This window comes from Saccostrea cucullata, unplaced genomic scaffold (assembly GCF_032062105.1).
Source record: "Saccostrea cucullata isolate Sc308-1 unplaced genomic scaffold, CSIRO_AGI_Scuc_v1 ctg2189, whole genome shotgun sequence".
NCBI lineage: Eukaryota > Metazoa > Mollusca > Bivalvia > Ostreida > Ostreidae > Saccostrea > Saccostrea cuccullata.
This window is the reverse complement of record NW_026918814.1, coordinates 52,532-70,974: the sequence shown is the minus strand read 5'-3', so window position 1 is coordinate 70,974 and position 18,443 is coordinate 52,532. Positions and strand designations below refer to the sequence as shown.

At 37.3% G+C, this 18,443-nt stretch overlaps 1 protein-coding gene across 1 annotated transcript; it reads left to right on the top strand.

Annotated features, from left to right (window-relative positions):
- The first annotated feature begins 2,652 nt into the window (after positions 1 to 2,652).
- LOC134271580 (uncharacterized) lies at positions 2,653 to 3,081 on the top strand. Its single transcript, XM_062753788.1, has one exon. The coding sequence runs from the start codon at positions 2,653 to 2,655 to the stop codon at positions 3,079 to 3,081; it is 429 nt and encodes a 142-aa protein (XP_062609772.1).
- Positions 3,082 to 18,443: the final 15,362 nt, after the last annotated feature.

Below are 18,443 nucleotides of genomic sequence, written 5' to 3'. Positions count from 1 at the left end.
GCAGCAATCTACCTTCATCACCTGCATACGGACTTTATATATTTCAGTTGAATCGATTTGCAAGAGCATGCTCTTCGTATGAACAATTTCTAAAACGAGGTAAATCATTTACAAACAAGTTGATGAAAAAGAATCAACAGTCTCGTTTTATGTCATCATTTCGTAAGTTCTATGGTAGATACAATGTCAGCAAATATAATTTATCCTTGATTCAAATGCTGACTGACGTTTTGTATTGTTTTATGCACTTTCGATCTTAAAAACTGTTCGTTATCTCCATATGTTTCATTGTACTGATTTTATGAATCCTCGTAAACCAATATTGATATGGTAATTCAAATTCATTTTGTTGTTTGATATATCAAATATATTCAAAACTGACATATGATTTTGAAGAATGTCCTCCACATGTAAAGTGTTATGAATGTAGGTTGGATTACCACTAGTAGAATGAAATCCAAGTTTCCTCTAAAATACATTTTATGTCACATTAAATGTGATGAAGACCCTAAAAAATGTAATTTACATAAGGTAGTTACTCATCAAAAGATACATATTGTATCAAAGATTAGTAATACTATTTTGTAAACTATAAAGTCTCAGATAAATCTGATCATTTTTCTATAGCATAAATCAGATGCTACATGTTTATACGTGTGTTAAAACTTACAAAATAAATCTTGAAAATTTTGACAATCGTACTAGTTTCAATTTTACTCTTTATAGTATTAAAATTTCACATTTTATTTTATTTTGATTAAAAGCATAATAATAATACCCGGTATTAAAATGATACAATTAACAAGCAATTGAATATATTGTAATGTAGAAAACAATCTGAAAATTAAGAGTATTCACCAATTTCACAAATTTATTTCACAACCATTACTTTTACAAAGAAGTATTTTAACTTACCAATCTATTTGCTATAAAGTGATTGCTGAAGTAAGTAATTTTACTTAAATAATTATAATAAACAGCCTTTTTTATATAGGCCTTAATATTGGACTTCCCTTTATGTACTTAGTTAGTTAAATCTAAAATCAATGACTATCGATCTTGAGATGATCCAGAAAGATCGCATTGGCAGAAGATGGATGTAATTTTACTCACTTAATTTCAAGCCTCGGTTAAAAATAATATTTATTTTCATTAAAGACATTTTGACTATCCGTGTAAAACTGAAGATAACTAAATCGATTGATCTCCAAAACCCATACGTGTATTAATTGTGAAAAGAGCTTTCAGCTGGAATAAACATTTTTGACCTTGACCTAAGAGTTTGACCCACTTTTTGAAAACTAACCTTAGTCGTAATTTCAAAAAAGTTATAACTAGAACTTTCATATTTTGCAGATGTGTTCCTTGTAACAAGACCTTCCTTTGGGTGCAAGCACTTTTGGCCATTTTACTTTGACCTTTAATTTGGAATTTGACATTTGAGAGAATTCAACCCTTGCTATAAGCTGCCATGCAAGGGCATCAGTGTTTCACTACAACATTTTGTTAGTTTATGCCTTATAATTTAATATCCTATCTTCATCATGTTCATGTAATAAAAACATTTATCTCTACTTATTTCCTTTAAATTGTACATATTACGTCAAAGGGATGGAAATAGCCATCGTGACAAAGGCAACGCTGATTATACGATATACTAACTCATTATGTTATTTTTTAAGGTTTCTTTTTTTCATCTTTCTTTGTATATAAAAATACGATATTTGATTAGGTAATTTTATTTTATTTCATTTCATATACTGTAAAACTGCTATAAAACTACCAATTGGAACTTTTAGAATTCAAGCGCAACTATCACAGAGTAGAGTACAAATGATATTGTCACGCAATACAATATGTTTAGATAGATTGATTGATTGTGTATTGTTTTACATGCTTAACGTTCCTCTCGCATGGAGACGTCACCACTTGCCGGTGGAAAGCTGCAAATTTTGTTCTTTTCTCGGCACTAAGGGCCAATGAGCACGGAGGGTTTTTTTTGTGCCTGCACCTACTGCGACACAGGACCTCGGTTTCTACAGGACCGATCACCACGTCACACAGTGTGATTCGGACCCGCGACATAAGGATCAACTCCTTACATCGCAACTCTAGAGCAGACGCTCTAACCACTTTGCCACGCACGCGACTGTTTTAAATAGAATATGATTCTTTACACAAATTTATAAAAAAAAATTATAAAACGTACATTTGATTCATTAAAACGTTGCACATGGTATATGACATAGTACATATAAATAAATATATAATTTAATTCAGTGTCAGATTATTATTTGGATGGTTATTTTCCCTAATTAACACCAGATTTATGAAGACATTCTAGCGACGTGCTTCTTCTGTTCTCATTATCTCCAATACGCAAAATATGTCATCGTAATCTAGAAACAAATCTAGAAATTATCCCTTGAATTCTTTGTTATAAGCGTCATCAAGCGAATACAGTTACACAAAGTTGATCCTTATTTCTGAAATTTTATCATTGTATTAAAAGTTTATCGCCAGTATTTCAGGCAAAAAATAGTCTTTGTCCCCGCGTTTTTATATTTTCATGTGCTTTGTTTCTTTTCCAAGTATATGTCACGTGATGTTTATGAATGTATTAGTTCTATAGCTAGTCTGTCATTCTTCGACATGCAGTTGACCAGTGTGGCCGTACACGCGCGTCTAAACTGTACTTTGGATTTAGGGGATTTGGCTAATGCTCTGATGAACGTTCGGTACGACCCGGCCAGGTTCAGTGGTCTGATCTGGCAACACGGACGTTTAGGAGGCAATTGCCTACTGTTTGTCAATGGTAAAATCAATTGTAGCGGGAAATGTGGGTCCATCCGAGAAAGTGTACGGCGATTGAGAGGTTATGCACGTCTCCTCCAAAGAAAGGGATGTCCCGTGACGTTGACTTACGTCCAAGTACTGACCATTTCCGCCAACAATCACTTAGAGGATCGGGTGATGCTGGATTGCATTCCATTCGACTATCGGTATGACCCCGAACTCTTTCCCGCCGTCATGTTCAATCGCGAACGAATTCATTTTACGTTGAAGTTTCGGGTGCTCTGATCATCACGGGCATCAAACGTAAGGAGGATCTCGAAAACGTGGTGTATCCCACGATCTTGGAATTGGGCGTTTGTTTATAAGAAGGTCTTACGAGAGTGAGAGAGAAGATGAATTTTTTTGAAAAAAGTAAATGATTTACAAAGATTACTTGAAAGCCGTGTACAGTTGTATTACCATCCCGGTCACCTGGGATCGTTCGGTGGAGTGGAGAATTTGTATCGGTATGTAAGAAAAGAGGGAAAATTCGTTCTGGGTCACGCCAAGATTCGCAAGTGGTTATAAAAGCAAGAGACGTTATACCTTACACCAGAACGTACGAAAGAAATTTAGAAGTCAACGCGTTGTCGTTCTTTATATCATTTATTAATGGGACGCAGACACGGCCGTCATGACGTCCTACACAAAAGACAACGACGGATACGGAATTTTCCTTCTAGTCATCGACGTGTTTTCTCGGTTCGTGTGGACCGTTCCCCTTCGATCGACTCTGGCCGCCGACATGGTAACGGCATTGAAATCGGTCTTGAATAAAGGCAGGGCTCCTGAGAAACTTCGCACGGACAAGGGCGTCGAATTTAAGAACAGACAAGTCCAGAAAGTAATGCAGGAGCAACACATTGACCATTTCTTTACTCAAAACGAAAGCAAAGCTAATAATGCGGAACGGGACATCAAGAATCTCAAGTTGTGTCTCGGTCGTTATTGCAGTCGTCACCAGAGTCGTCAGTGGATCTACGTGCTCAGTGACGTCACGAAAAGTTACAACGGTTCGTTTCATCGCAGTCTCAAGCGAGCTCCAGGCCAAGTAAAAATAAGAAACGAACAGGAATTGTGGACACTGCCTCATCCTAAGGGTAGTCCGGCGACTCGGTACGAATTCAAAGTGGGTGACGAGGTGCGCATATTACACTTACAGCGTCCCTTTCAACAAGAATACGACGAGCGTTGGAGGTACGAGTACTTTGTAGTGTCTTCGCGGGGTATGAAACAAGGCTTTCCTTACTATACCCTGAAGGATCTACGAGAGGAACCCTTGACCGGTTACTTTTACAGCTGGGAACTTACGAGAGTCGTCGTCACAGAGGAGATCATCTATCGCGTCGAACAGATATTGAAGAAAGAGAGATACCGAGTGTTGTCAAATGGTGGGGCTGGCCCAAAACATTTAACAGCTGGGTTCCTAGAGAAGATCTGCAGTTATACGGTTCAAAAGCATAAGAGGACGTTCTTACTGACCCTCCTTGCAAGATGCATCACCTGTTTCTGAGTAATCTCGATTCTTCCTCACACCATCCCGACAATACTCACGATGACTTTACGGTGACACTCCCCAAACCATTCGTCTTACAAGGGGAGTGGGGATGTGCTCTGCTTGAGATCTGTCTCTCGATTTCCAAGGAGGAGATTCGCTACGTGTGCAGCGATCTGATCGAAGACTTCTATGTAAAAAAAACACCTTGTTTCCTGTACTTCGAACGATTCCATCCGGAAGGATCAGTCAGTTTCGATACTACCGTCCGTACTTCTTTCTGGTCCGAGAGAGAGGTCACGCGCATTCGAATATTTAAAAAAAGAAGAGATCTGCAACGCCTGCCTCTAGACTCGAAGCCGATCTACTTCGTGCTGGGATGGGATCCATAAAAATCTACGACGTCGATCAGAAAAAGTGGATGCCTTACGCCCCCAATTTCAAGAAATGGCAGCAACATTTCGTGGATATTTCGGAGGGGCGGGTGAGACCCGATCTCAAGGGGCGTTATGTGGTAGGAAGTGGATCTCGAATCGATTCGACCCAAGATGTGAATCGACCTCGGGTGACCCTGGTGACTCCAGTAGAGATTGCTTAATCGGAACTTAAATGGGAAGGCAAAGTTATAAGAGGAGGCAAACGTAGCACTAGTACGCTCCACAGTCCACCCGGGAAACGTCTCAAAGATCTCCAGAAAGAAAACGGGTATCGACATTACCGACAGAAAATTACGTTTACCTGATGTCTCTCTTTGAAGTTCCTCCGACCGACACGGCCGTGTAGGAACAAGAAGGATCGAATTCCGTCCCATCAATCAGATCAACGACGACACGGTCCTCGAGTTCAACGTCGTACCCCAATCCACCGGATACATGGTTCTGAGTCGCACCAAATTGAGCGTGAAAATGAAGATCAGCAAGTAAGACGGCAGTTCCGTGACGGAAGATGACGTCGTACCTTTGGTCACTCTGCCGTTTCACAGCCTGTTCTCGACGGTACAGTGCGAAATGCAGTAGACGGTCAGTCAGATCGGAACCAATTATCCGTACAAGGTTAACATTGATACGCTTCTGTCGACCATAAAGAGCTACGAGATTGGAATTCCTCGCAACTCTTTGTCAAGGACGAGGCGGTTCGATTTGACGCCCCAGACGCTAAAACGGGTCTTAATAATGCCCTCTTCTCGAGATGGATGCATACTCGCGACGGTGCGATACTGGATCTGGAGGGTCCATTGCTCTTGGATCTCTTTCATCAGGAACGACTGATCTTGAACGGCGTCGGTTTGACTATGAAACTGTGGCCCAGCAAGAACGCTTTTCGGTTGATGTCCAACAGTCCTCAGCCCAACGAGAAGATAAAAATCGTGGACGCCAGTCTCAAAGTAAGCAAACAACGCCCTAATCCCGCTTTAGTCATGCGCGCACAACAGACTGCTGGAACAATTGCCGGCTTTGTACGCGTTTATGAACTCGTCCCTCAAGATTGTCTCCAGGGGAATACAGTTTCAGTGCCGACGACATGTTTCTAGGAGAAGTACCCTCCCAACTCCTTCTGGGTCTGGTTTCCAGCCGCGCCTATGGCGGAGATTATAAGAAGTCTCCCTTTAACATTCAACATTTCGACTGCAACTTCGTGGCACTCTACGTGGACGGTCAGTCCTTACCCGCCAAACCCTTGCAGCCTCAATATGCCGACGGAAATTACATTACCGCTTACCAGACTTTCCTAAGCCTCGGACGCAAAGTATGAATCAACCGAGAAGACTATTCCGTTCCACCTGACGCGTCCGTGATGAGTCAGGTGCATGTGTTTGGGTGTCGGTAGAAGGCGGAACAGCGATACTTTTCCTTTGTTGAAAAAATCAGTCGCTGACGTACTGAAGTGTAAAGTAAAATAACTCGAAGCAGGTGTTCTGTTTTAATTATTGAATGGGACAATAGCAGCACACCTTTTTGGGTTATATCTCATCGACAGGTGCTTTCAAACTCGCGTACTTTTACAATTTTTTTGGTGTTGACCTCATTCTGGTTTTGCACTAAGGACACTTTGCCTTGATATTCACGAGCAAAGTGTCTGATCATACTGTGATAAATTTCCCAATTACTAGCGGCCAGACCACAACCAATACGAAACTGAAAGCCTATACTTTCGTAAGATTCTTTCGAAAGGGATTGCAGACATTGCTTAAACCACAATGAGCGTGAAAACACACGGCGTCCGGTGATTGCCCGTCTGACGATCTGAAAATTCTTATCGTTCCTGGAGTTCCACGGTCCTCGGGAACGGTTAAATTGCGACCTTTCATTTGCTTTCTCGTGGCATAAATGTCTGCTCAGCGAAAGTTCTTGGCAATGTCCTTGGATAGACCATGAGATCGCACGCTTAAACAATTCACTTGATGCACAATAGCTTGAACAGGAAACTTACGGTTATCTCCCAGTTCGTAGATTAAGTCTGTATATTGTTGCTGATGTTCATGCTGTTTTATATCTTTCCTCACTTCGTCGAAATGATTACACGACCATAATGCAGTGATCGGAAAATAAGGGTCGTCGCACATTCTCCCTCGCCGGTGCTTTTCCTTCATTTTTGATCGACGTTTCGCAGCTTCAGAGGAAGATAAACCTTGGTAAATTAATTTGCGATTGTCCCAAAAATGTCGAAATTCAAAATCAAATACTAGAGAATTCGTTTCTTCGTCTGTCAAGTTTGCTGTCCACTTGGTAAATGGATTCAGTGTCTAACGTGTACTCAGTTTTAATTTAGGTCCGTGTATCAAATGTACGTGGACACTGTTATTCATTTAATTAAACGCACTATTAACGTTTGACTCATCCTATACGTCTCCTCTTTCGTCAATTGTGTCTAAAAAAAAAAAGACATCTGTGGTGTGGTCCACGCCTTTTTTTATAATCTAAAAGAATTATTTATTTCGGACTGATCAAAAACTTTGTAAAGAGATCCGGTAAAACTGCCTCGTACCTCTTATTTCATGATTACACATGTTTTAATCCATGCTGTACCTCGTATTTAATCCACTCTAGGTTTTAAAAAGACAACTCAAAATAAAAGGTAAAAACAAATTTATTGTTGAAATGACATGTGAACAGAATAAAAACAAAGTTTAATTTTTTAAAAAAGTTCTTTTCTATTGATTCGTTCAAATTAAAAGTCACACGGGCCTTCTTTCCGCTACACCCCGTCTGGCCACATGAATTCTATTTCTCCGTGCACATAACTTTCACAAATGAATTCTAAGTTCACAAAAGCTCAGTCGGTAGAGCGCTCGCTCCGTGATCGGAAGGTCGTGAGTTCGTATCTCGGCCGCGACTGACCTAGTCGTTAAAATGGGTAGCAACTGTTCCTTCGCCATGCGCTCGGCACTTCGAAGTGAAAGTTGCGGGTCCTTCGGATGAGACCTTAAAAACTGAGGCCCCGTGTCAGCGGCAGACGTTGGCACGATAAAGATCCCTCACTGCTCAATGGCCCTGAGTGCCGAGTAAAGGTCAAAATGTGAAGCCCTTCACCGGCATACGGTGACGTCTCCATATGAGTGAAAAATTCTCGAGAGGGACGTTAAACAATATACAATCAATCAATCAATCACAAATGGATTCGTAACGAACACGTCTCATGACATCGAAGGGAATACGATCGGCCATAGTGACTATCATGATATCCCGGAACAACATGAGACCCTTTCTGTACGATTCGTCTTCAATATCTTGTGATCGCAAACAGAATGTTGCCATTTTTGTAACATCCGATTGCGCTTCCAAAGTCAATCGGACAACGCAGTGTTTCTCATGGACGAGCTCACTTCTGAGAACGTGATGTTTTTCACAGAATTTACAGAATTCTGTACTCATGTCGTTGGCAATATAGTGGTCGATCAGTTTTTTGACAGATGCACCCTTTTTAAGGAATCGATGAAAGCCTGGATCAGCTATCATTTCAAGTTGGTATTTATTTATGGAAATCATTCTTTACGTGTGCAAAAAGCGGTAATAAGCATTCTTATTTAGACATCTGCTTTTAAACAATATGCACGAGGTCGTAATGACACATCCTGTGGTGTGATCCGCCCCCTTTCCTCTCATTAATTCTGATGACTCATTGGACTCGGGGTCCGTCCTCTGACGTCATCGATGTGCAAATTCGATGAGGGAGAGTATGTAAGCTCACATTATACTACTCTTCACCATATTTTAAAAGAGTTGTAATTCAGATATGGATTCTCAAAACCTTCGAAGAACTTTTATTCGCGACGACTTTATTTCGCGATTTAGCAGGGGTAAACTATAGTTCGCGACGATTAATTTTTGCGATAAAGCCTTTTTGGGTCTGTTATTTATAGACAAATAACACTTTCAGGACTGGTTCGCGGCGAGAAATATTCGCGATGACGAGGTTCTCGCGAACTTCGCAAAAATTTCTCGCACTCGAATAAAAGTTGGTTTACAGTATATACGTATATATATATTAATCGTTTGATTGCCATATTGCTAATTCTTTTGGCATCGAGAACTACGTATTTGTTTTAATTTGAACAATAGAAGGCCAATGTTATAACAGGTGTTTGTAGACTGGCCTGCCTGTCTGATCCTCGATATATACAATGACGAATGAGACAGGAACTGCCGGTCTAAGGTGTTTGGTCAAAGAGAGGCAACTCTGTCTAGTACAATAATAATAATAAACAATATTTTATTTCCAATTAAGGCCCCCAGAGAGGCATGAGAGGTACATGTGTAGACAAAGGCAATCAATAAGTAGATAAACAAAACATACAGCAATTTGTGTTAAAAATAAAAATACATACATATCATATTGTTGTTGTGCTTTAAAATGTTATATTAAATGATTAGAAAGGTACTCTCCAAGTTGAAGTAAGACATTCATATGTAATGATCCAAAAATATTTTTGAGAACTATCTAAGCTATGAAAATTTTTATTATATTTATGTGCTTCATTTAGAAGTTTGATTCTTCTTTTCTGTAAAAAGGACAATATATGGTAAAATGTATTTCATTTTCCAGTACATTCAAATTACATTTTTCACATATTCTTTTATCTCTTTCAAGTCCAAAATATCTGCCAGTTTCAATTTTGAGTTTGTGAGAAGATATTCTTAATCTGGTTATGCCTCTTCTAAAGTTAAAGTTATTTAGTAATGTTAAATATTCCTTACGTTGGAAATTACTTTTAAGCTTTACATAAGTACATGTACCAGTACTTCCTGAAGTAGTTCATTCTGGAATGTCCAAAATATACTTATTTTTTTCTTCCACGTTTAGTTTCTCCTTAAGCGTAAGCCATGCAATCAGATTATGTATCAGTATGAAAAATCGTTTCCTCTCAGCCAATCTTTGCAGTTTAGGGTGTTTGATCACGACAAATTCTCCTTTGAGAAGGGATCCTATGATATAACAGAAAAATATCTGCATTTAGCCAAACATTCAATACGTTACCGGGTTGGAAAAAAAATGTGTTGTTGTTTTGTTTTGTTTTGTTTTTTCATTTAGGTAATCTTTAAACAGTAAAACTGACAACAATGCCAATTTGCCACAAAATTACAAAGCACTAACAAAATAAAATAGTTTTACAATCACACACTCTGACTTTATGAGATTTCCTCAGTATTATCTTTCTCCTCATCCGTTTCCTCATTCTTCTGTGTATCACTTTCTATGTTTTCTCTCTATAAGTCCTTGGAACTTATTTTACTTAGTTTAATGTTCTTGACATATTTAATTTCTCCATTCCAGGCCCTGAAGAAAGCTAAGTTTTTTTGTATTAAATACGTGTGGCACTTCGAAGGGCCCCTCCTCTACCTGATGATGCCTGCTTAGAAGTCCGTTACCGTTCCTCACGGTTGGCTTGTCGTGACAAAAATGCAGCTTTTCTACTGTTGTGGTAGACCACTTTTTCAGCTTTCTCTTTTCCAATCTTAGTTTAAGGAGCTTTCTGCATTTCTGAAATACACAGAGACAGGAAAATACACATCGGTATGTACATTGTTCAAAATGTAAATTTTGTTTGACTTCCTAAAGCAAATCAATTCCTAGAAAATTTGTATATGGACTGCAGTAAATATTTACAACTTTCTAAGATATAAAACCCTGAATGTGTTCAGAACTTTATTGCTTTCAAGAACAGTCTTTTAACAAAACACCATAGTGATACCCATCATATATCCAAAATAATAGTCAACAATAGAAGATCCAGGACTTTCTTAAAATGGGGGGGGGGGGTAAGCTAGGGGTCTGAGGGCAGGTGGTGTTGCGAGTCACACCCTTCAGAACCTCCCAGGTTAAGGTTTTTTTTAAATCATGCAAGTTATTCTAAGCATACTTTTATCAACTTAAAGCAATATCTAACAACATAAAATAAATAGACTGTCGTTACTAAAATTTTCAGTCTAACCCCCCCCCCTCCCCCCTTCTTCCCATAAATCCACTAGTTGTTAAATTCTTGGTGATAAGTTATCTTTCTTGTTAACGTTAACGCAATGTTGCATCTTGCATCTAAAATGTCAGATACAGGCGTTTGTAAGTAAATTTGCCCATATTTAATTTATATTTTTATAAGTTTGGTAACTTGCATGTCAACATAATTAACTTACATGTCGACATAATTATGTTGCATGTCTACATATAATTATGTTGCATGTTAACATAATTTATCTTGCATGGGGAGGGGGCAGAAATACTAGTATGCCACATAGTTCATGACCTTAGAGTGTGTCACAATCTTGATCCCGGGTCATTTGAGCAACTTTCGGGTCACTGTAAGAAAAATGTCATAATTCATGTCCGGTCCATGTCTTTCTCACGGATAAACTTGGTGACTCTCCAATTTGAATAATGATCGATTGCTATGATCAGAGGGTATGTTATTTCCTTGAGTTAAGGTTGTTTGTGCAAGTTCAAGGTCACTGACAGAAAAAGTTCGAAATTTGTGTCCAGTCCATTTTTTTCTTATGGTTAAACTTGAATCAAGTACTTCATATTGTAAATATTGTTTATGACTGTAGGGTGTGTCATTACCTTCACCCAAGGTCATTTTGGCAAGTTCACTGAAAGAAAAATTTCAGAATTTGTTTCCGGTCCACATGTTTTTTTATGAACAAACTTATTTTAAAAAACTTATTCTAAATTATAAATTATATGTAAGTGGCAAAAGTTGGAAAAGGGGGAGGTCTTAATTAGATAACAAAACGATCTTGAAAAGACCTATGACTAAAGTAGAAATGCTGTTTCTCCTACAACTCGGCTATAAAATTATTTTGTACATAAATTATGATTTATATAATAAGTGTAAATATATTTTAACCATGCAAGCATACCAGTCTTGTAGAGTAGCCTTTCCACCCTAAAATCTTTCCCCCTGGAAAACTTGCTCTATAGAGTAGGAACCCCCCCCCCCTGCCCCGGAAAACTGGCTGAGACTAGAGTAGGACCCCCCCCCCCCCGGAAAAATGGCTCTAAAGTAGGATTTCCCCTACGGAAATCTCACACCAGAGTCAATTTTCCGGGGAGAAATCCTACTCTCTGTAGTAGAAACTGTTATAGAGTGCGATTTCCCCCAGAGCCACCCCCCCCCCCCCAATAAAATATAATTGCTGTAGGCCTACTTATGTTTTAAAGGGGAGAGGGGCGGAACACTGCTTCAAGACAATGCCCCTTCTTTGAAATGGTGACCATATGTATTGGACATATGTATAAAAATATTATGAGGAATGAAAATAAAAATTTTAAATTTCATTTTTCTCAGCAACCGTCAAAACCTTTTAAGGTTATAAAATATTTTAAATGGAAGCCCCTGGGCCACATCGCTCACATCAGTAAAGGTCATGCTGTTTTTCGGCTTAGGTGATCTTTTAGCTTTCGGATCAGGTGAGACAAAACTAAATGATTTAAACAAAAATGTTTTTACTTGTTACCATGGTAACATTATTAGTTTGATTTTTAAAGACTTGTTTTGCAGAATTTACATAATAAAACACATTTTCTATCAGCAATCATTCAACATGTCAATCATGAATGTCCCATAATCTTGGCTTCGTTCTGTGCACAAAAATTGTTGAAATGCTCACAGAGTATGGCTCTCAACTCTTCATAGAGTATTTTGACTTTTTATGTGCTCAAAATAGTTGCTATATGTTAATCAATTGAAAAAAAACTTTTAAAAGATGATAATTGCATTTTTAAATTTGCCTGATTAAATTTTAAAACAATGGGATTGAAAAATCTTGTACATGCACAAAATGACTGACAGATTTTTCATTCTCGGCCATGCTATGAAGAACTCAACACAGGTTAAACGATTCAAAGTTCAGTCAAAATTCTTTGAACACATAAATATCTAAACCTGTTTCCATGGCAACATTTTTGGTTAAGGTTTTTAAAACTTGATTGCATAATATAACAATAATACAACAAGAGGCCCATGGGCCACATCGCTCACCTGAGAAGCTTTGACCATTCTGTTCTTTACCAGATTTCTTCCTTGTTATACATAATGCATCCCCACCCTACCCCACTGATCATAATTTAGACATTTTGAAATCTACACTACCCCATGATCCTTCCATGGCTACATATGTTTCAGCTTTTTTGGCCCAGTGGTTCCTGAGAAGAAGATTTTCAAAGATTTTTCCTATATATTTCTATGTAAAACTTTGATACCCCATTGTGGCCCTGCCCTTCCCCCGGGGGTCATGACTTGAACAATTTAGAATCTACACTATACCAGGATGCTTCCACATAAGTTTCAGCTTTTCTGGCCCAGTGGTTCTTGAGAAGAAGATTTTCAAAGATTTTTCCTATATATTTCTATGTAAAACTTTGATTCCCCATTGTGGCCCCACCCTTCCCCCAGGGGTCATTATTTGAACAATTTAGAATCTACATTTTACCAGGATGCTTCCACATAAGTTTCAGCTTTTCTGGCCCAGTGGTTCTTGAGAAGAAGATTTTCAAAGATTTTTCCTATATAATTCTATGTAAAACTTTGATACCCCATTGTGGCCCCGCCCTTCCCCCGGGGGCCATGATGTGAACAATTTAGAATCTACACTATACCAGGATGCTTCCACATAAGTTTCAGCTTTTCTGGCCCAGTGGTTCTTGAGAAGAAGATTTTCAAAGATTTTTCCTATATATTTCTATGTAAAACTTTGATTCCCCATTGTGGCCCCGTCTTTCCCCCGGGGGTCATAATTTGAACAATTTAGAATCTACACTACCCCAGGATGCTTCCACATAAGTTTCAGCTTTACTGGCCCAGTGGTTCTTGAGAAGAAGATTTTTTAATGACCCAACCCTATTTTTGTCCTTTCTTGATTATCTCCCCTTGCGAGGGGATATGTCCCTTCATTTTAACAATTTAAATTCCCCTTCACCCAAGGATGCTTTGTACCAAGTTTGGTCAAAATTGGCCCAGTGGTTCTTGAGAAGAAGTCGAAAATGTGAAAAGTTTACAGACGGACAGACAGACGGACAGACAGACGGACGGACGGACGGACGGACGGACGACGGACAAAATGTGATCAGAAAAGCTCACTTGAGCCTTCGGCTCAGGTGAGCTAAAAATGATTGAAGAATCTTTAACAATCGTACATGAAGGTGCTAGTAGTATCATTTATGATGTGTTGTTAAGGAGAAATTGATGTTACCATGGAGATATAAAATTGTAAAATGGTCCCTGGTTTTTAGAAATTTAAGTCTAGAAATTTATATTTCTTTTGAAAATTGTTTTTAGAATTTAAAGATACAAAGTTATGTGGTTTATGATTTCAGGATTTTACATATTATATATTTTTTTATTCATAAAACATCCATTTTTGTTGCTAGGCAACGAATATGAAGTTCAAAAAATTATACCCTTCTGAATTCAAATTCTAAAAGAACAAATCCTCTGCTCTTAAATTATATACACGCCATGTCTGTATCAGGTCCAGCATTTGAGTAATTTGACACTGAATAATTCCAAAATGAAGTAAATTGCTTAGTCAGCAAAAAAGGAAAAACATGAATATATATATATATATATATATATATATATATATATATATATATATATATATATATATATATATATATATTATCCCATGTTTAACCCTTTATCCCGTTGATATAGCTCATGTGATATCGTTTTCATATCACACAGTTGTGACGTCACAATGGATTTTGCGTTAGAGTGATGAAGTAAAATGAAATGGAGTCCTATATAAAAAGTGTCAAACATTGTTTGTAGGGTAAAAAACATGGGATAAAAAGAATCTCACATGATTTGTAGTTGGATATGATTTTCTGATATCCAACTCGTTGTGTGTTTTTATCCCCTCGCCAAGGCTCGGGGATAAAATCCACACAACTCGTTCGATAAAAATCATATCCAACTACAAATCATGTGAGATCCTATATATATCATATAAAAATCTTATATCTATGTTATTTATTGTGAAAGCATTCAAGATGTGTATCTTGGGATTAAAAGCAAAAAAAAAAAAAAAGCCCGTTATGCTAAAATTATCCCATGTTTCCCACTATTGTTGATGTCCCTGGCATACTCTCAAAACTAGACAGTGATTCCTTATATTTCCATTTCATTGTGAAATAAAATTGTAGATTTAGACTTTAAAAATGTAGACATAGACTTAAATCACACGAGAACTTCCATGCCAATTTCAATAGTCCTCGCCCACAGGTACTTGTGGACAGGAACCCCCCCCCCCCCCCCATTCAACCCCGGGGCTTGTTGAACATTTTTTTTCAAAAATTATATTTATTACACTTATTCATTATGTGTACAATATGAAAAAATCGTCAAAACCCCAAAACAATCGCTCTACAAAAAAAAAAAAATACCCCACTATACATTATAAGGGAGAAAGGTATGCCACTCCGGTTTGTTTACGTTGTACCCCCACTGGTCTTTCTGGGTTTAAAAACATGTATTTATTTTATTTCAATCTAAAATGTCGATTCACATCGTCTCTACATATATTTCTGTCTTAGTGCATACTTTCCGATTAACTCTGCATCTCGTAAGAATCCCACAATATCTGATTATCTCCTTAAACAGTTTTCCAGTCCAGAACGTTGAAATTTCCCTAGGTAATCGCAACGGAAGTGCATAGAGAATGTTTTACTTATTAGGATAACGTCCGAGAGAGTTTTGGACTGACGTAATAATCTCTCACGGGTTTTATCATACATTCTCTATGCACTTCCGTTGCTTTTTGCTGGTATGAACTTCACTTTGTTTATCCATATATTTGCCCGAAATTTTCATGATATTCTACTCATAAGCCATAAACCTTTAATGTTATGCAATAAAAAGATGCAAAAGTTCAATAATTATTAACGTTGAATAGAGCTAGGTAAAAGAAATACAAAGTCACAATTCATTTCCACAGGTGCTTGAGGACAGGACCCCCCCCCCCTACCCAATATAGACCCCCGGGGCTGTTCGACTTTTTTCACATAGATTATATATGGATGACACATTTGTGATAGAATCTATCCTATTAATTCAGAAAATTTGCTTAAACTTACATTTTATAAAAATATCTACCCTCTCTATGTTGATTTTTATATAGAGAATGTAGGGTAGATTTAAGAGAACGTTTGTTTGAGGTAATTTTTCGATTTGCTGGTATAGATCTTATCATAAATATGGCAATGAAAGATTTTTTATGAGAAAAAAAACGAAAAAGCCCAGGGGTCTATATCGAAGGGGGGGGGGGGTCCTGTCCTCAAGCACCTGTGTTTATTTCAATAAAATCAGCCCAAAATCTGCCCCGTGGCACTCTACGCAACTGTGTAATCGGCCCAAAATCGGCCCTGTGGCACAGAAGTTACATGTAAGTAAGTTCAGCTCAAATCTTTTAAAATCACCATTAAAATCATTTCAGTTCCTATTGATTTTTTCCTGATGATTGGTTTTACTTGTCCCAGCCTTTGCCTTGGCAGCACTGACCAAGGGCTGGGTACGTTTGTGCCTAATTTATTTCTTAACACAGCATATTAAGCATTTTTGAGGTATGTTCACATGTATCAATGAAAATGATGACTACAAGAAAAAATATACATACAGTTCATTGGCGTCGGAAGCAAATTGAAAGTGGGGGGGGGGCTAAGTGTAAAGAAAAAAATTTTCTCTACCTCCAAAAAAAAACCTGACAAGCAAAAAAAAAAAAAAAAGGAAATGTCTATTTCCCAAACACGAAAATCCTATTTCGGTGGGGGGGGGGGGGGGGGGGGGGGGGGGTTGGTTCGAACTCCAGTACCAAAAATTTTCTTCCAACCACCACCACTTTCCCCATTTTTAACCTACACTAAGACGTATCTGTGGACGGTGGGGGGCTAAACTTACTAATATATGTTCAATGTCTATACTAAGTATATATTTGGAAAAGTCCCCCCCCCCGGTTCTGACTCCTATGCAGTTTAATGTATTTTCCCTGTTTAATTAAATATTTTGAATTTGTATTTCAGGCCTGCATATATAACTTGAAAAGCTTTAATTTATTTATAGTGAAACCATCCTTTTATTCATAATGAACATAAATTGAAAGAAATGTAAAATGACTTATCATAAAAGATAATTGATATTCAGTTATTTATTTATTTAATTTTTTATTTATTTATTTTGTTTGTTTGTTTGTTTGTTTGATTGTTTGTTTGTTAAATGTGACATTAATAATTAATTAATGTTAAGGTTATCGGATCCCATGCCAAGAAATCTCGTCCGATTTCGACAGCGATGGAGTCAATAAAAGTGTAGTTGATGCAAATCACCCATATTCCCAAAACGCCAGCAAGACAATTTACGGCCGCAGACTTCTGGGGGTGGATCCTAGGTTTTAAGCTTTCTTAGTTAAAGAAAAAATAAACTTCTATCCCAGGATGTAATACAAATACCCTAAAAAGTTACTGTCAAAAATCTTTATTTACAAAATACGTAAAATGCCAAAGGCACTGGTACCCAAATTTATTTTTTAAAAAAAATTGGACTGAAGAAAATAAGAAAAAAAAAACAATCAAAAGAAAATATTCACTTTAAAATGAAAATATATACATAGCCAATCGGGTAACGTCTACCCATTCAGTACTCGTCTCCATCTTGTTCAACCAGGAAATGATGTAAACTTCCGGAAATTTGGTACTCTTTTATCTATATTTCGACGCGGTACTTCAACAACTACCCGATGTCAATTAATTTGTACTGAGAAAAAATATTTTGAAATTGAATTACGTAAAAAAAATTGAAAGGCAGCTTATTTTATTGAAGAATTACTTTACTATAATTAATTTTATTCCCCCCTCCAACCCGAAAAAGGCAGGGGGGGAGGGGGCAAGGGCTTCTAAATAAATAGTATTCTACCTATAATTTTAACCCAGAAAATTTTAAGATCCCTCCTTCAAAACTGCGGACATTAATTGCTTCCGCGCGTCTCCCAGGGGAAGAATTACAGATTAATGTTAAATCGGCTTTTATTGAGTTTGCTATACGGAGAGAATGCTAAGGTTTTCTTGGCATGGATCCTCAGGTTCTGAAAATCAGGCATTGAGTAATTGAAAATGCTCACACAGATGTCTCTAAATTCTCAAATTAAAATGTATTTACCCACGGTGTTTCTTTTAATTTCATCTCTAGATTTAATCATATTATATAGGGAAAATTAGTAAATCTCAAATAATTTTTCAGGAAATGCGATTTGAACTACCTACATAATATATACATAATATGTACTGCATATTTTTTAATTGATACTTGATCAAGAAATACATTTTAGGAATAAAAATCATAGGTATCCAGGCTTTTAAAGAAAAGTGCATGAATTTTACACTTATTTATTACTTTACTTTCTCCTACTTACTTCCATCGTTTCATAATGCATATATTATAGTGTATGAAATGTTTCCTTTCAAAGAAAACACTGTAAATCACTTCTAATTTCAAATCATGCTTATAAACATTGATAAGTAAGGCTAAATTTAAAGAAATCTGTTTTTTTAAATATGCAAGTTTTACTTAATTTTATTAGGTACAAATGTCAACTTTTTAAATACCGTTTGTTAAAACTTTAAAGAACAT

What these genes read in the sequence shown, in the direction of transcription:
- LOC134271580 (XM_062753788.1), top strand. Translation starts at nt 2,653, where the DNA reads ATGCAGTTGACCAGTGTGGCCGTACACGCGCGTCTAAACTGTACTTTG.